Consider the following 19743-nt stretch of genomic DNA (forward strand, 5'->3'; position numbering starts at 1 on the left):
TGGGGAAGGAGCGTGTCAAAGCTGCAGTTTTATTGACTCCATGAATACATTTCTCTCCCTCTGTGTTTCCCTCAGGTCTGCCAGTCATGCCAGGGGAGTACGTACCTCAGAGCAGTCCTATGGGCATGAGCATGGGCCCACCCACCTACTCCAACCCTCATCAGATGCCTTCTCACCCGTCGCAGCTTAGACCCGGACCACCACCTCGCCATGCGTACCTTACCGATCATCCCCACGCTCCCCACACCATGCTGATGCACGGAGGACCCTCGTTGCACCCAGGAATGACCATGTCTGCACAGAGACCCCCTTTGCTCTCACCCATTGACCCCAGTACTGGAGGATATGGCCTGGACATCCACGCCTAATAGTAAAGGGACGAAAACAGCAGCTACGACAAGAAACACTTCCAAAAATAAGTAAAAAAAGGAGAGAAAAAGAAGAAAGCAGCCCACTATAAATCCTATTTTGAGACTATTTTTAAGAATAAAAGTGAACCCTTTTGACCAGAATTTGACACTAAAGAAGCAGAATTCCAGACGAGCTGTGATTCTTTTTTAAAAAATATTGTCAATTTTGTTACTTTCATCCAAAAAAATAAAAAAATAAAAATGGAGGACCAAGCTGACAAGAACACTTTGTAAAGTCTTGGGCTTTTGGTAAAGATCAACGCGAAATGTTTTGACATAAAAAAAAAGGAAAAAAAAAACAAAAAAAAAAAAACGTGCGATGAACGGACAGATGCGCGTGATGGAAAACACACATAGACACACTCTTTTTGGCACATGCCATGACACACATATTTTCATGTGACACGCTCTTTCAAAATGAGAATAATATCACCCCACAGAAGTTGAATAAAAACAAAAAAAGAGAAAGAAGCAGAAAGACTCCAAGAGTTATAACTACTGTAGTATAAAAAGTATAGATAAATAAGTTAAAACTTGTGCATTTTTTTTTTGTTTTGTTTTGTTTCGTTTTGTTGATCACATGTTTTATGTTGCGCTAGTTTTAGAATTAAAGGTTAACCTTTTTCTCTCTCACACACTGTGTGTGCTCCTTCCTGGAGAAGAAACTCTCTCGCAGCACAACACTAACCATGGAAAAAAAGAGGAAAAAAAAACCAATAAGAAGATGGAACATCTCAACAAAGCTTCAAACCACAGAGGGGCAATCAGGTCCTCCCCCCTCCCTCTAAAAACAGGGCATGATGGGAAAAGGCTGCTAAAGGATTCAGTTTGAACATTTGTCATGCCCCTCTCTCTGTCTTTTTTTTTTTTCTTTTCTTTTGGTTCAAGGATGAATGTTTGCCCTGTAGGTTTTAAAGGAGAAAAAGGTTCGTTGTTTGACTTGCCCAAGCACTGGATTGTGTTGGTTTTTGTACTTTTTTTTTTTTATTTCAACTTTTTTTTTTTTCTTTTGTACCCTGGACTCTCATTGGTTAAGAGCCTTTGGAAGGAAGCTTGAGAGCAACACTCTGCAGCGCTTCTTCACGTGCCGGATTGACACAATTTTGCCATAAGGACAATAACTGACACAGATGTCGATTCTGTGGCACTGGAGAAGCATTTGATGGTTGATGCACCAAAAAAACATAAGCGGAAAAAGAGAAAAAAAAGAAAAAAACAACAAAAAAAAAAACAACAACACTTAAATTATGAACTCAATGCTTTTGGGAGGAAAAAAAAGCGGAGAGAATATTGTAACAAACTTCGTACAGAGTTCAGTCTATTAATTGTTTCATGTTAGATATTCTATGTGTTTACCTCAATTGAAAAAGAATGTTTTTGCTAGTTTCAGATCTGCTGTGGCATTGATATTGTATGTCCATGAATTCCTTCCTTTTTCAGCACGTGTTCCTCACTAGATGATAAGATGCCGTCTCCCTTAAGCTTTGTCAGAAATACATTAAATACTTGTATGAGGACTGTGACGTAATGTTTAAAAGGTGTTCAGTCACAAATGCTGTAATAAATATTTCATTTTTTGGATTTTTGTTAGATTTTTTTGTGTTATTAACTGTGTTGCATACAAAGTCGTAATGGACCCTCCCCCTCCCACACTCCTACATTTTAACAGAGCTCAGCTTGGTTGGTTAATTATTGTCGGGGTATATTGTTGCATGTTAAATTTATTTTTGCACATGGTTATAAAAATACATCACTTTCTCACTTTGTTCCTGCGCTCTTCTTGCAATAGATTCCTTCACTGCTGAATGGCCCCTCTTAAAATGACAAAAACAAATTGTGGCAGAGGCCCATCTTGCCACGGCAATTTATTCAGGCACACAAATGTTCCCTTCAAATGATAAATAACTTTCAAATGCAAATGAAGGGAGCAAATTGCACAGCAAACTTGCCACCAAGCCATTTTAGTTGGAAATCAAAAGATAAAAAAAATAAAAAAAATCTGACATGAAGGTAAATAAAAGTGATTGACTGTAACTTCCAGGTGATGGTGAACTTGAAGGAAAAGAGAGAGAAATAGAGAAATATTTTCAGGAGATTCATTTTTGTTTTACAGTGTCTAAATTAAAAAAAAGTGGGGAAATGAGAATTAAACTATTTTGTGGCTGCTCCTCCCTGCTGTAGATGCCGAATAGTATTTTTCTTTTCTTCAGAATTATTAGTATAGAAAAAAACAAAAAAAACACAGTAAGACTTTGCTTCGAGAATAATTGCCTCCATGCAGCCAGAAGCATGGCTGGCTAGCACCGTGTGATTCTACCGTTTTGCAGCGCCGCCTGTTGGCCGAATCTGTCATCGTCGTCTGCAAGTACAACCCAGGGCTGTGATAGGCTATCTCTTCTCTCTTTCCCCCCTTCTCGCTGCCTGTGTTTGCCTGCGGCCATCCAAGTCATAGCCTAAAACCACAAATGACGGCATTTCTCTGTCTGATTTTTTTCCACGTTTTTTTTCTTTCTTTCTTTCTTTCTTTCTTTTTTTTGTCCTCTACGAAAAAAGTTTAAGCTTCTGCAATGTGTGGTTCAAGGCTTCAAATAGACAAAGGAGGATTAAAAAAAAAAAATTTACGGTAATTTTATTTTCTACCAGCTATGTTTTTTTTAATGAAGCACACAATGCTATTGGCACAAGCAGTTTTGGTACAAATAATAATAATAATAATAATAATAATAATAATAATAATAATAATAATAGTGAACTCAGTATTTTATTCATATGTTGTTTAATTATATTTAGCTCTTCTTCAAAAATCTAAATATAATGTAAATATATATATTTATATATATATATATGTGCATTTTTACTAAAATGCTTTTCTAGGTTAGGCTTGATGTGTTTTTAATTAAACATTTTAATTTAAAACATTTACTACATTTTAATTTCGAATCTTAAAATGTCTTGTCTTAAAAAAACGTGCACTTTCGCTAGAAATCTTATTACAAAAAAAACCAATTTTAAAAAAAAAGACGGAAAAGGACATGGTTAACAGGATGATTTATATTTATTTGCAAATTTATTGTGTGTCCCTATGCGCTCTAAATGTTATAATGTTATTTATTTTATATGCTTCCCATAGGTTACAGAACTTCAGTTCCACATACTACCTAGCAAACAAACACAAACTGCAAATTTCTGCAGCTGCACCTACAAATCTGGCCTATATCTTTTATTTTATTTCCTATGCAAACATATTGGGCCTCGGCCACGCAGTTAAATAAAAAAAAATAATGTTTATTTATAGGGTTTACGCAATAGTTGAGTTAACAAACATGTTTTTTTTTCTTCTTCTTTCAATAATTTATAACCTATTCAGCATTTCTGTTTCTCTTTATTCTGGAGGTTTAAGCGGAAAGGAAAGGAAATGCCGCTGATTTGTGCGGAGATTATCAGTAAAAAAAAAAAAAAAAAACGTGAGTGTTTCTATAGATGGAGAGGATTTTAATATTAATAGTTTCTTCCCTTTCTTTTCTCTTCCCTCTCTTCCTCCCCTCCGTCCCCGCCACCTCCTCCCCGAAGAGACAGAAGGTAGATTGCCTCTGCTGCTTTCCTTTTGCCGATTCGGTGTGACAGGGATGATGGATGATCCAGCCGAGCTAAACAACTCCTCCCCTTCATCTCCTCCCTGTCAAAGCCAGTCCGGGCTGCTGCTGCAGGAATAAAACAGGGAATATATTCCCTCTGCTCTGCTGCACAATGCAACCTTTTTGCGCTCCTTCTTCTTCTTCTTCTTCTTCTTCTAATGTCGCCGCAACAATATTAAAAGTCCACACAATGAGCTGCTGCAACATGTTAATAATGACGCTCACATTATTGCCTTTTTCCTCCACAGAGAGAGCGAACAGAAGGCTGTTTATCTGTGTATTTTTGGACACATAAGTGCATTTTTTGAGCGAAAGGAGGACATAAATTTCTTGGCTGTCTCTCTCTCTCTCTCTCTCTTTTAAATCTCTGATTCGGTGGTGATCTGAGTGTCCTGCACTGCGCAGCTGCTTCTCCCCAAAAATGGCTTGCTCAAGGGGGACAGTTTTTAGCTTCTGTGTATGTATGCACTCTGTTACATGTGTTGTCCTCCTTTCCCCCCACCCTTTTTTTTTTTTTTAACATTTCAGCAGTTTTCGCTCCTCTCGCCATAAGGTGTTTCTATGACTACGTTATGCAGGCCTGCGTGAGCGGGTCAAAGGCGGGGGTCCCTGGGAGAAAAGGGCCGCATTGGGCTGATCATTTATCAATGTCAACCACATAATGATTCTCCCTGCAGTCCCCCTATTGATGAGGATAATTACATTAGCTCAGAGTGACTGATCAATAAAGCCCGGGGAAAATGGTTTATTATAGCAGCACCGAAAAGGCTTTCTAAGAAGGAACTTCTTTTTTTTTTTTTTTTTTTCTTTTGGCTTTTAATAAGAAGCAGGGCTGAGTTGTGCAAGTCAAAGACAAAACATGAGAGACGAAAAAACATTCAACCGGATACATTTTGTGAATTTGGCTAGAATTTATTTATTTTTTTCTCTCCCCCTACTTTTCTACTTCTCTTTATTATAAACAGCATCTTAACTTGAACTTTTGATTTTTTTTAACGGAAACAAAATGCTTTTTGTAGTGTTTTTTTTCTTTCAAAATAGGAGAAAGGGCTTATTTCACAGTCACGATACGAGGGAAAATAAATAAACTGGGTAAATTTGATCAAGTTTGTGAGTTTTGCTTTGAGGCTCTCCAAAGTTTACCCTTCCAACGGGCCAAAGGAAAAAACAAAGAATTAGACGTGAAATGGAGCATTTTACTTATCAGCCTGAAGAAAATTTCCCTTGTTGGTATTTTTCAAATGGTTGGTGGATGGAGGACATATAAATCCACATCTTGTGCGATTGTAAGCCAAATCAAAATAGAAGAAGCAGTAAGAAATGTTTAGCTTATTTTTTGATTTAAATATCATTTTGTTTGTCTTCTAAATGAGAAATAACACATGATCATAAGAAAGCAACAGCTAGAATATAGAATATAAAAATCATCAAATTAAACCAGACCACAAAAAATAAAAATAAAATTGATTTCTGACTTTTTTTCTCCTTATCCCATAAAGGCTGTAACTCTCTTCTTGAATCCCTTAGGGTGTGTGTGTGTGTGTGTGTATGTGTGGTTGTGTGTGTGTTAATCGTCAACAACTTACACCCTGCAGGAATGTTGCAAACTCTTTCGCCTTAATTCTCCGCGGTGCCCCGCGCCAGCCCCCATTTACCACTGATGAGCGCGTCTGCAGGAGACAGCTCCATTATCTATTAATCATTTATGATATATATTTTTTTTCCTTCTCAGACAATGGAGGGAGAAACACGCGTTCACTTGAACGCATGTATGCGTGCGTGCATGCACAGCCGTCACTCATTTCTCTCCTCTGGCCTTTTGCCTTTTATTCCATTTATTTTTTAATGCAAATTTATCCACATTTTCATTTCCAAGAAGAAACTCTCCAATACTTAAGTTTTGCATAAAATGATTAAATTACTGCTAACATTTGTAAAATTGAAAAATCTCCGTTAAACAAGTGGAAAATATTTACAGTTGAGATTAAAAAAAGGCCTTTTATTGTCATTATTATTATCATTATTTTTTATCCTTCAGTTTCAGTGACTGCACCGTCCTTTGTGGACATCAAGGCCTAAAAAAAAACAAAACAAATTCCTAATGATGTTAAAATGATAATGAATCAAATAACTTCGCATCAGGGATTTAGAGTTGGACGCTTGAGATTGCGGCGGCCAGTCCTGAAGCTGCAGAAGAAGAAGAAATAGAAAGAAAAAAAAGAGAGGCAGAATAAATAAAGCGCAATAAAAAGGGAAATAGCCGGAGTTTAGTCAAGCCTTGAGGTATTCAAAGCGTTATTTCAATCAGTTAAGATTTAATTAGGCGAGCCCCGGGCCCACATTTTCTCATTACGTTGCCTTTTTCCCAGCGCCTTGTTACAATGGCCTCCAGCTCGTCAATGTTTGAGCGCTTTCTTTTTTCTTCCGCTGAAATAATCGCGCTTTATGTGGCCGGAGAAGACCCTCCCTAACCCCCCACCGCCCCCAAACAAATCCAACATTATTCCCATTAGGAGACAGTTGCAGCGGCGAATATATATCGATCCCTTTAATTTATGGCTTGTGTCCCTGTAAGTTGATTTTCTTATTCTTTAATTTACCTGGGTTATTTTATTTTTTTTTTTATTTTTTTTTTTTTTGAGAGCTTCGAGAAAAGAAAGTGGAAATATCTCGCGGTAGCCGAGGGCAGCAAAGTGAGACATTTCACACGGACTGTAAATAACAGGAGTGGACTGAGAGGCTGAGGGACCCGCTCACAGTCTGTGGATTTCAGAACCCCCCAAAGAAAAATAAATAAATAAATAAATAAAAATATATATTTAAATATATAAAAACCGCTCCGGGCTGTTGATTAATGCGCACATTTGTGAAGGCACGATGCGCGCCTCAGATTCATTAATTAATAACTCCGATCTGATGTTGCTGAAGCAAGAGAGAAGGAGAGACCCCCTCCCCTCCTTAACGCACCCATGGGCGCACTGCTTTTACATGATGGCGACCCCTTCTGGAGACCAGAGTCCATTTGTTTACAGAAAGAACAAAATCAAGAAGGTAATCATGTTTGCACCCTGGTAAATTTATAATTTTTTTCCTCTCCACTTCTGAGGCGATGACTGCAGCGAACGCGACCAATCGTCTTATATTTACTCACAGGTATAAACCTCCTTATGCATGCGTCAGGAGTCCAGGCTGATGGTGAAATCAATAGAGACGGATTGCGGGGTCAATATTATGCTGCGCACCGGGGGGACTTGTTGCCCGACGCCCCCTTTCCTCTGCGCGTGTGCGGTGTGACACAGAGAGAAATTAGCAATTAATAAGACAGAACCGCAGCATCTCACCCGAATCTCGGTGTTTAGACCGAGGAGACGTGAAAGAGAGAGGGGGCCTGGAGGGCCCGACTAACTCTGCTGCCATCATTAATCACAGCCCACTTGAAGATTCTGACTCAAAGTATAGAACCGGTAACCATTATCGTCTCAGGTGGCAGTTAAAACCTCTCCTTATTTTTCAAAACAGTGTAATGGCATACAGGTCCATACTGGAAAAAGAAAGAAAACGAAGACAAGCTAAGCAAAAGACTTCTGTCAGAGGGATGGAGACACAGGTGACCCATTGTAATAACATACTGGTCTGATTGTCTCGGAGTAAAAATAGAAAATAATAGATAAGCTAATCTGCCTTTGAATCATATAGTAATGACTATAAATAAAATTTTGCGTATTTTCTGCGCTGAATTTCAAGAATACTAAATGTAGAAATATTTGAAGAGTCAGTCGTTATATATATATATATATATACATTCCCCCTTTGGGGGAAGTAAAAAAGAGAAATATATATTTGTGATGACTTTATTCATTTGTTTATTCTTCAGCCTTTTGAATCTGCCCTTCACAGGTGCTTGAAGGCGCAGTTGACTTGATGATGTGGAGATTTATGTGAAAGATTTCCTGCGTGACATTCTGTAATTTATCTGATAAATTCAGCATGTGGGAATTTCAGCAGGATATGACAGAAAGAAACAGAGAGAGAGAGAGCGAGAACAGCCCTGTGTCCCTGTTAGCAATGGAAGCTTCAGTGATGAAAAGCAAGAACCGGTGTCAAGAACTTTTTTAGCACATCACTACAGCTGCTGGGAATAAATAGTAGTCAACTGAAGAGCAGGAGGAGGAAGGGAAGCTGTGACGTCAGACTATTTGGTTGCCTCTACACAATAAAACCCCAGTGTGTACCAAACTCACAAGTCCAAGTTTGTTTCTCAACAGGGGGGTGTAAAGTGTTGTCAATACTCTGATAGCCTTCATCTGCCAGTAATGACAGGCAGCCGGCTCCCTATCTTATCTGCAGGCCAGGTAGGGCCATACCTGGGGGGAATAACTGCTGCGATAAAGAGCGTCCTGGCCAATGGGAAGCCTCTTGTCTGTCTGCGAGGAGTTAATGGAGAACGCCACTGGAGACAGGAAGTCCTCAGAAAGTGAAAAGCACTTTATTGCGCACCTGAATAGCCCGGCATAGAGTTTCTCCTCAAACCCAGTGGGAAAACCACATTACAGTTCCCATACACAGGGTCATTACAACCCTGCAATGCAGTTCAAGTGATCCATTCCATTTGAATGACAACATCCTATCGGTTCCATTCACTCTTTCCTGTTTTCTGTGACCGGGTGATGATCCCTGTGGGATTGAGATGTCGTCACTAAAGTGATGTCCTGAGGTCACAGAACGGCGGGATTCAAAGCATCTCTTGAAGTTTGCTTAAAACAAAATGCTGCGTCATCAGTTTGTCACTAACCGACAGTGATTGTTGCTTTCATGCAGCAACAGGTTAACGGAGCAATAATCCACCCTCCAGCAACATGACTTCACCAGGATTGCAAAAATGAGCCGTGGTATTGATCCCCTTCATGCTGACCCCCTACCAGCCGCATTCAGGATGTGTGTTTGGATGGACGTCCACATTTACCTGGGACCAAACATGTCAGAACACGGTGGGACTGTAGCCATGTTCAAGAAACACAGTTTAGTGTTTTAAGGTGAAAATAAGCTGAATATTTCACAATATGTCCCATTCTTCCTCATGCTAAAGAAATGATTGTGGCAATCCACCAACGAAAACCTAAAAAAATACCCAAGGAACTTTTCACATAAAACCACTGCTCTAATCCCGTGATTCCCATAATATTTTGCTACCTGTGGAAACAAGTGAATAAAGCACAGTCACATCACCTCTTTCAAATATGTCCACAATTAAGTCGAGTCCACATACTAGAGAAGTCCTCTGATCTGTGCGATACGATGACAAAGCTGGATTTGTTGCATTAAGAAACATAATCGCAAGGTTTGTTTTGACAAATAGAAGCATGATTCTGACTGAGTGTAGGGCTAGCTCAGTGTGCAGGGCCAAGCCTGCTATTATCATCTGTATTAGTTGCTCTGATTATGCTTTGGATTCAAGCTTTATCCTCGGTGTGAATCGATCACAATGTGGTTCATGCATTCCACAACACATACAGCAATCTCAGTATTAAAAAAAATCTGGTTCCTGAAGGCCTCTGCTACGGAACATCAGTGACCACGCTGCATCAGGCAGAGGTTAGAAAGTTTCACAAGCTTTGAGCGTCTCATCAAAAAAAAAAAAAAAATGGAGGAGGGCATGGGACAAACCAACCAAAACATGGTGGTTCACATAAACAGAGGCTGTGTAGGGAGTGCATTAGTTGGAGAAATAACCAAGAGGCCCATGGTAAGTCTGGAGGAGCTGTAGAAGTCCACAGCTCAGAGAGAATGTGGCGACCAAAAAAGAAACACTGATTTAAATCCAGCTTTTAAGAAATCAGTGAAGCTGGTTGGAGTTGATGGGAAGATGGATGGAGATAAATATGGGGCAACACTGAAGAAAACCGAGAGGCCGTGAAGGGCCTCAGACCGATTCAACTAATCTAATGAACACACTGAAGTGTATAGTTTGGAGACACAGTAGATCTAACTACTTACATTTATTTTCTAATAAGCTTGGACAACGTTCATCAAGCCATCAGTAGACCAGTTGGACACGGGGCAAAGGATGAGCCAAAATTAGTTTGGACTTGAATTTTGTCTCCTGCCATTTGAAAACCATTTCATCTCTGTTTTCTTCCAAATGTCACGATCCGGTCTCAGTGCCGTCTCTCGCTCCTCTACCCTGCTGGCTCATACCTGATCCTGTGCATGTTACCAAGCCTTCCTGGCAGCAGGCGATGACGCGCTTTCTGGGTCACACACCAAATGCCACAAGGGGGGTTGACCTTTCTGCTGGTCAATGCTAAAGCAGGAACCCTCCAACCACAAATGCTCAATATTCCTCCATCCATTTATTGAGATAAATGCTGCAGGAGTGCAGTGTTTTTTTTTACATTTTACCATGTCATGACTACAAACTTCAAAGTTTATTAATGGTATTTTATGTTAAAGACATACACAAGTGTCATTTTGTGGTAGGAGGAAAAACCATAAATGGTTTTCATTTTCCTTTCTCAAACACCTTTTACTAATTACATGATTTTTAAAGACATTTGGTTGCACTGTATTTTCTTTAGGGGTATCAGAGGAGGCAGAATGCCAATGCATGACAAAAACAAAACAAAACAAAACAAAACAAGAAAAACGATTCGCTACTTCTTGTTGGTCCATAACATCTAAAAAAAAATTAAAAATCATCTAAGTTTGAGGCCGTGATGTGAAAAGTTCAAGGTATTGTGTCGACATTTGCCAGGCCCTGCAAATATGAATATGGGATTTATTTGAAAGAAAGTGTTTTTGGTATCAAACTGGAGTTTTGCGCTCATGGATTATTAGCAGGAACGCAGTCACAATGTTTCTCTTCAACACTCCTTAGGTTTCCATTGTCAAGATGTTTATTTCAACAGGAAAACTACTTTTTACTTGAAGCTCACTCAAATGACTGTTCACTTGAAGCTGTCAAATATGGGTTATTTCAATATGGAGGTCCCGAGTTCATGTGATGCAATGTCAAATCAACATCACAACTATTGTTTCGGGGGTATTTACATTACAGATTTCATTTCTTCATTTTTAGGCTCTTAGTGATTACAGTGCTTGCTTGGCCCAGCCACTGAGTCAGTGGAAAGTAAACTCTCTTCCCTTTGCCTCCCCCTGCTATTCTGAGTGGATTTATGTGTCATAGTTGTTCAGTTTCCTTTAAACATACCATCTGTCCTCCATCCTGTCAATCAAACCTTCACTGCTTAGCCATTTAAAATTAGCCCCAAGTCCCCCCCCCTCCCCATTTTCAAAATCTTTCTCACGATCTATTGTTGTTTTTGAATACCGGGCTCTGATTGCGGGATAAAGCCTCCTAAAAATAAAAACAAAAACGCTTTGCATCTCTTTCAACTCTGAGCAAAGACTTCTTTTTTCCCCTCTGCTGTTATTCCATCCAGCAAAAAAGGGGGAAGAAAAAGAACATTTTTTTAATTTCAATTTGGCTCTAACTCTTTGTGGGGAACTTTTATTTATTTTCACTCTGTGATGTCTCGCTGGCTTGGAGAGGCTGAGAGGATCCCTACTAAAAACACTACGCTGCCTGAGGCAGGAACAGGCCCGAGATCTCTCCACATAAATAACACAGGAGCGTGGAGGCAGCCCATTTGGTGGTCTGCTGCAGGGATAGAACCAACCCTTCAGTCTGTGGTTCGGTCCTTCTCTTCTCATGCTTAGTGTCTCAGAGGTCTAACAGCTTGACCGTAGAGGCATAAAACAGCAGGATCTAGAGGAGATTGAGCCAAGTTGTACATCTGAGTGGAGAGCAGACTTCCAATAGCCTGCAGGCGTAGGCCAAACAGGGTGAATGCTGTGGACAGCATCAAACTAATCTGACACATGGGAGGCAGAGATTTAAGAATTTGAGGGGGGAAAAAATGAAACATGTTAGTGCAGGAGACTATTTTTGTTCAAATGCAATATCATAACATGCATTCACTTTTGTTTTTTCAGTCGCACATAGATGATTAAGAGATAAGCTCGCAGACATTTGTGTTCAGAATAATAGTCTAATGTCACTAGCCAGATCAGTCACTGGTTTTCTACATGGCAAACAATTTATGAGAAGGTGCAGTGGAGTAGGAGAAAACCAACAGATGCAACAGTTAATATATGCATGCTGTTAATTTACTGATAAAAACAGATGAGTTATTAGAGGACAAAGGCAGGAAATATTATGCAATCTGGTTATGGCGAGTTTCACTGAAAATCTGAGTAAAATATGCCAATCTAGAAACCACCACCATTTTGAATCTGAGCATCCACCTCCCAGCAGCTCTTCCCCGTGACTCCCCCACTCAGCTCCTTCAGACTATTGGAAGAGCTGAGCATCTGCTGAGCTTATCACAGGACCCACTTCTCAGTCCATTGCTCCTAAAAAAGGTTGTAAACAGCATAATGGAGGAGAATTGTTGTGATGACATTCTGAAGGCAGTGTCAGAGAGAGCAGGGGACTCTTAAGCACACAGAGGGCAATCCTAAAGCCAAGTTTCTTTTATGTTCTATATGTACAGTATTTTTGTAATTGAAAGTAAAAGTTACTTGATTGTGCTATAAAATGGCCGTGTGTTCCCAAAAGCTCCTATAATGAATAGGTTACAGTTTAGCCAAATGAGAAAAGGTGCAACATTTCATGGATTGATTAAAGTAAGATTGTGGTGGATTTTTTTTTTTTTTTAGATCATAGCATGAAATTTATGTGTTTTATGCCATGGGTCAGGCTAAGTACATCACAATGTCTGAAGAGGACTTGCTTCTCTAATGCTGAAGAGAAAAATGCTCTTGAAAAAGGCGTTTCAAAAAAAGACGACAACCAGCATCTTGGTTCCAGACAGGATTAGCCAACCCAATCCCAGAACGTTAACCCAACAAAAAATCCGTAAGGTCACATCAAACATGCCGCTTCTGATGCAGAACCGAGAAATGCGGAAGAACTGTGGAATGTAGTTCTGGGCTGGAAAAACTTTTTCATGGTGCTTGAAGGTGGTCCATGAAACAGATGTGAAATAGTGGTTATACAACTAAATATGAGGCTCAGTGATTCATAGAAAGGCTTCATCATTTTATTTAGTAAATCTATGGGTTTATAAAGTGCACAAACAGCATTTTTCTTTCGCCATTTTTCTCTTTGTGATATAATTTACATTAGTGTACCATGTTCCTGATAAATTTGCATGTATGGAAATTAAAAAAAAGTATATTAGGAATATTTAAGCTTTACTTTCTATTTTAGGGACACTACAATAATTTTGAACAAAACTTCTTCCAAGTTTGGTTCTCTCTGGATGCTTTATTCAGATCAGCTTTCTCCAGATCCAGGGTGTTTTCATGCTCCAGGAAGCAGCCTCTCCAAACCAACCTTACTTGGAAAGCGCCTAAGAGAGTTATTCTTATTGTTGTGACAGGAACAATGAATCTAAAAGTGGTAGGAGTCAGGGGGCAAAGGAAAACAAAACACAAAAAACACACACATCTGGCTCTTAAAAATAATTACATAGAAGCTATTTATTTCTATATTTGCATTGACATCATGGAAATCTTGTCAGCTGACTTTGATGTCGACACTTGCCTTTGAAGTAGGTTTTTAAAAAAGCTGTATTTAATGTGCACAGCCTAATTTATAGGAGCTGATCCTAGCTACTCTTTGTTGCCACAGCCATCTTGGAAAACAATGACAGGAAGGCTTGAAACTTAAGAGGAACTCAATCTGCTGTTTTCCATTTATTCTGCTCTTGTTCAATGGAGATTTTTTTTCTTCCTCCCTGTGTAAAATAGCTCTGTTTTTGTGTCCAACAGGAGCCATAAACTGATGTCTGAGCATACCATGGCCAGGCAATAGGGTTGAGTTTAACTGGACACATGGGGACAGTTGTTTTGCACCACAAGGGTGAGATGGGGGTAGTGGGGGGGGGGGGGGGGGGGGGGGGGGGGGTGGGGGGGCTGACAGAGGAAGCCACTGCTGCCTGTCGACCCCGTGGTGACCCAGTGGTCTCCTCATGGAGGGATCAAGGCCTAGAAGAGAGCCGGCTGAGGGTTAGAGGTTTAAGGGTAACAAATCAAGCAACACTTTAGGGATATTTAACCCCCACATACCATAACTTTCTAGCTGCGTGAACAGTTCATGCCTGCAGAAATAAGAACACCTATTTTTACTCAGGTTGAGAACTTGCTTTTCAGTGTCAAATTTGATCGTGTAATGAAGACTTCAGAATTACTACTGCCTTATTTTATCACGAGTTGCAGTTTAGATGAACTTTCACCAGCATAGCAGGTGACATTTGCAAACTACCAACAGAAAACAACGACCTCTCTTGTGTATTTGGTTCAATCCTGCAGTTTGAACAAGGGGAATGATTTTCCTCTCACATAAGGTCCCTCAACCTTTGATTTGCCTCTCTCCTATCGTTTTTGTGTGCCATAATGCAGAGAACCGAGACCTCCTGTAGGCAATGCATTTCTGTCTCTGAAAGCATCACTCAACTTTATGTTCAGGTTCCCAGAGCCCAGCTGTGTGTGTTCTCTCAGCCGCTTATGAAGAGTTCTCGAGTTATAAAGATGAGCAACAGACAGTCACTAAATGGTCACCAGACTTTACATGGTAATCAAGTGTTGTGGTTAACTGGCAGGCAGTCACATAACCAAAGAGATGATACAGACTTTACACCTGACAAAGAAATTTGGTTAAACACAGACAAACAAGTTGGGAAGGAGGGACACAAATTCTAAAACACAAAATGAATGGGTGTATTTATCTAAGTGAAGACAGAAATAAAATCTCTAAAAAAATATTTTTAATGTGTTGATTTAAGAAGCAACCTTTTACTTCCCCCTTTTTTATGCGTTACATTGTGTTGCGTTGTGAACCTTGCAAAATAAACTTTCAATGGCTTTGCTCAGAACACCCAAGTTTGACTTCAGAGTAAAACGAGTCATTCAATTCTTTTTTTGTTGTTTGTTGAAATTTTTAGTCTTTTCCTGGGATTATTTCACATAAACCAATGTTATGCTCATAGGTTGGGTTACCAGTACCAGACTAGGAATGTTTTAAAAAGTTACAGTTTCAAAAGAATTTACAGTGATATTGTTTCTGTGGTTAAAATAATTTTAATGAGATCAAAAAAAGAAATCTCCAGCTGCTTGCAGCACAGAGCTTTGCAGCGCAGCCCTTCTAATCACATGTTGCATGCACACTGCTGCTCAGCTGGCTGAAAGAAATGTTGACACATCTTCCCTTTAAACCAGAAGTTAGTTTACATAATATATCATCATTTGCTCCCACAAGTGTTGGAAACATTTTTGGTTCCCCAAAAAAGTTATTATGTGGAAACTAAAAATGTGCTACCCAGTTATATGCAATATATTTTTGTACAAACTTCCCACTTAAAGTCAATAAAACAATGTTATTTTCCCTTAAGGTTATAATTTGAAAACAGACTTAAAAATATAGGAACTTTTGATAACTTACAATTAGTCATTGCTAATTAGTAAGATAGCACCAAAAAAATTGAAATAATAATAATAAAAATTTTTATTCAATTAGTTTTTATGTAAAATCATCAGGATCTCAAACACTACATACGATTCTATTCTGTTTGATTTGCAAGTAAATGAAAATGATCAGAAGCTGTAGAACAAATCACTCTGGAAAAGTATTTTCAGTTGGATGACAATATAATTAGCTTAAGCTATATGATTATTAACCAAAAAGTTGCCAACTGTATATAGAAGAGTTTTAAAACAATGTACAGAAATAAGCATGTATGAAGGGTCATTGTGAGGGCAACCCTAATCAGAAATGATCCCGTTTACCCCCCTGCAGAGTGACTGAGAGGGCACCGAGTGACGCAGGTGAGAGACAGGCGCCCACCCAGCCCCCAGACCGCACCGCTCTTATCTGCCCAGTGGAACAGAGGCGGAAGGAGTGACAAAGGCCAGGGCTTGGGGTGCGATAAGAGAGGGTCTTGTGTCCTGCCTCGGCCCTGGCTATCCACTGCGAGAGGCCATCCAAGGGCCAGGTGTTGACCACAAGCCGAATTGGGCTGCGCACCGTCAGATATCCAGAATGCCGTTGTGTGTCTTGCGAGGTTGGCGCAATGAATGGGAGGAAGAAAGACAGATACAGATGGAGAAAGGGGGTCAGGTGGAGTTCAGGGCAGATTCTTGCCAGCTGCATCACGTTGCAGGAAAGCCTAATTGCTTCCGGATCTACAGTAGGAATCTTGCCCTGCATAGTTCAGTGTTCCTGTTCTTCCCAACACCTCACTGCTCCACGTCTTTTGTTCCTTTCAATGGGACGTCTTCATTTCTGGGGGATTTTTTTTTTCCTCCCCGGTTCTGAACTTCTCTCACTCTTTGTCCTCCTTCTGGCTTTCAGACATTTGCTCTAGCTCGGTGGCGTGACAGAGTGTAATGATGTCTGTAGGGAAACAGTCTTTAAGTAGGATACCTCTGTCCCTCTGGCAGTCCAGCTCTTCTATGAAACCATACCAGTAGATCACAAGGCCTGGGCCAAACCTGTAAAACAAACAAAACAAATGTGTCATTGTTTTTTTTCCCTACAAGAAACATTTAATCCTATTTATGTCCAATAGTTTTGGTTATTAATTACAGAAATGTCATAGTTAGCTAACATTAATAAAAGATTGAAGAAACAAAGGATTTGGATCTGGAGGAGCTACGGTGGCGTAAGTATTTGTCTTTAATCGCTATCCAGGCGCCATCACCATCCACACTAAGTGAAAGATGAAAATCTGTCTAGTACAATGACACTGAAATAATATTCTGTAAAAACCATAATATTTAACCAGACCTCTGCCTGTCATCATCAGATGCCTTCGGCAAATAAAAAGTCAGCTGGAAAAATAATTTAAAAAACCTAGCTGTCTATAAGTGATGCACTTTATTGCAACAAATATCTTGCCAACCAGTAAAGATGTATACTGTGTTTTTTTTTAGCTTCCTGCATTTTTCAATTCTATTATATTTTTTACAAGTATCTAAGCTGTCATTTATTTTAAGAAATGAGATGTATTTATCTGGAAAACGATCAATTCTTCAGTGAGTTTATTTAAGGTAAATTCAAGGCGCAGGAATACTTTTTTATAGCTATAAGCATAGCTCTTACCTGCATCACTTACAGAAATCTGCAAAAGTATTTCTACCTATAAATTGTAAGTGTAATATGAACTTAAATTCATATTACACTTACAAATCTAGAATTGTATGTGACAGATCAAAATGAAATAGTCTATAATTGGTAAGTGTCTAAAACACAAGCACCTGTTTCAGTATTTACAAACAGGTTCTGAACTAGTTTGGGTCTGTACTTTACTATTTTCATCACATGTTCAGTTTTTTTTCCGTGTAAAACATGAGATGAACGTATGTATTTTTTTCCTCTAAATTTTCGAAGTACAATCTTGATGGTTCCATCTGTACACCTTCTTCTCCATAGATTATGTACATGTGGGTGTCTATTTTCATTCTCAAATTTTTTACCCCACGTAGATCCAAGTTGGCTCGTAATGCCAATAAAATAACGTGAAGGTCAAATGTGATGTTCTTTCCCTTTTTAAAACAGTAAAAAATAATAAAAACCATGGATTCTTCTCCTTCCACTTCGTTTAAGCACTACTTTATTTCCATCACATAAAATCCCAATATAATGCAGTGAAGTCTGTGGCAGTAATGTGACAAAATGTGAAAAAGTTCAAGGCGCAGGAATACTTTTTTTCAAGACATACATAGATCATACATACTCTTTAAACATTACTGCCATGCATAAAAACATGTTGGCGTTCGACTCTGAGCACTTCGCCTCCCTTGTGCAATACCAGATTGTGGGGGCTGACAGAGCTCCAGTCCCAGATACTCCATCCTCAGACAGTTAACAATGCTGTGGAGCCTCTGGAGACCCGGAGAGGAAGCCAGCCAAGGGGCCATGGAGAGCAGTGGAAGTTCAGTTCCAAGGTAAAGTACATAAAACCTTGGACATGTGATCAATCATTCCATGGTGAAATTTTACTTCAACACATGAATGTTTTTTATTTTTTTTACTTTGATAGTGATTTTGGGAACTTTGTCTCTTGTATGGTTACGTGAAATTATTGTAAATACCTTAATGGCTGCCTTGGGAAGAAGAAGAAGAAGAAAAAAACAAGATTCTGAAAATGTAAAATAAAATTTTTTGGTCTGACGTGTGGGATACGTGTGCTGCGCTGTGTTGACTGGGCCTTGAGGCGGTGCATGTTTTACATACAGCACTTCTGTGGAGACAGACATGTACAAGAAAATATGCGACTATACACACACCCCTCCCTCCGCATTGGCCCTTGCAGCAGTACATGCTTCTGCACTCTATCCCTGCATCCTACGCTTTACAGTGTGTGATTTACGGTGCTGTATCTAGGAGCAAACAGCCCTGCAGAAAGCCTGCAGATGCACACTCCAAGTTCACCACAATGTCACACACACCCATACACACACGCAGCTCAGCCTCTCAGCACTGCATAAAGCTTAAAGCCCCAAAACTCCCATCATTTCCATGGTCCGCTGCTGCACACGGACACCAATTCTTAATATGGAAATGTTATGGAGACACAATGTAAACATTTACATTAAGGCGATGACTTCTTTTCATTCGGCCACCATGCTGCATGCATGCTTTCCTGTGCTCTGGACGGGGAGGCGAGGCAGAGCAGAGGAGAAAAGGGCGACTGCTCTCAACTGAGTGGAGAGGGGCAAACCCTCTGAAAAGGTTAAAACTGTACATCAACAGATAAGGCGGTGGTGCACGATACATCATGTCCTGGGTCTGTCAGGGGAGGCCAAGTACAAATTGAAACTAGCAAAATTATAAACACAGGGGAGCCATGCCACCAAGGCCTTTCCATAGCGTAAAGAAAATAAATGGAGTCTGAAACCTGCTCAGCATTAATACAAGTCAATACTATGGGGACCTTGAGGCAAAAATCTTACACATGAAAAAGAAACAACAACAGAGTGGGAGGGTCAGACGGGAAAGACAACAGCAGCCTGATAACTACAACAGAGAGGATTCAAAACAGCATCCATGAGTTGGAAAAAGCAGCTAGAAATGTACACAATAATGCTTCATATACTACTACTGCAAGAGCATATAGACTCTTTGAAGGTCCAACACCAGTGGAAGTAAAAAATAAAGTTCAGTTTTAATTTGTAGGCAAATGATGGGTCTATTTTGTAAGCTAACTTTCCTTAACCTGGCATGTGCTCATTACATGTGACCTCTAAGTGAGACAGGCCATCTTCCAATAAACACCGGGCTACGTTAGGAGATGGGGAAATTGTTTGTGAAATGCAGCTAATTTCAGCCAGAAAGCCACTTGACAAGCCTGGGCGTGGATCGCTGCTGCCAACCGAGCTTTCTGTAGTGTTAATGAGCGGCTGGTGGTCACATTTTAAGCAGGTGCCAAGCAGTTTACAGTAGCAGCTTAATGAGAGCACACTGGAACAAAAACTCTTGAATGGTGAGGAGGCAGGCGTTATTAGTGCCAGTGCACACATGCAGAATGCAGTGAAGCAAAGCAACAGACAGAGCCAACCTCTCAGACGACCTCTGAATCTTAAATGTGCATGGCATAAATGCAATACTTGCATAGAAGGGTGGTAAAAATTGCAAT

At 39.8% G+C, this 19743-nt stretch overlaps 2 protein-coding genes across 11 annotated transcripts in view; one reads left to right on the top strand and one right to left on the bottom strand.

The window, feature by feature from the left end:
- Window positions 1-2167, top strand: part of meis2 (Meis homeobox 2) — a 93197-nt gene extending 91030 nt beyond the window's left edge. For 4 of the 8 annotated variants that reach the window (XM_005798315.2, XM_023352648.1, XM_005798316.2 and 1 more), the window contains exon 12: window positions 76-2167. In XM_005798315.2, coding sequence (XP_005798372.1) covers window positions 76-368 — 293 coding nt within the window. In that variant the 3' untranslated portion in view covers window positions 369-2167. The remainder of the gene's footprint in view (window positions 1-75) is intronic. The other 4 variants (XM_005798317.3, XM_005798318.3, XM_023352650.1 and 1 more) reach the window with 1 other exon arrangement.
- Window positions 2168-14102: 11935 nt separating this feature from the next.
- The window catches only part of c19h15orf41 (chromosome 19 C15orf41 homolog), a 65501-nt gene continuing 59860 nt past the window's right edge, over window positions 14103-19743 (bottom strand). For 2 of the 3 annotated variants that reach the window (XM_023352185.1, XM_023352186.1), the window contains exon 13: window positions 14103-16597. In XM_023352185.1, the coding sequence (XP_023207953.1) occupies window positions 16429-16597 (169 nt within the window). In that variant the 3' untranslated portion in view covers window positions 14103-16428. The remainder of the gene's footprint in view (window positions 16598-19743) is intronic. The other variant, XM_014468525.2, reaches the window with a different exon arrangement.

The sequence above is a fragment of the Xiphophorus maculatus genome, chromosome 19, assembly GCF_002775205.1.
Source record: "Xiphophorus maculatus strain JP 163 A chromosome 19, X_maculatus-5.0-male, whole genome shotgun sequence".
Taxonomy (NCBI): domain Eukaryota; kingdom Metazoa; phylum Chordata; class Actinopteri; order Cyprinodontiformes; family Poeciliidae; genus Xiphophorus; species Xiphophorus maculatus.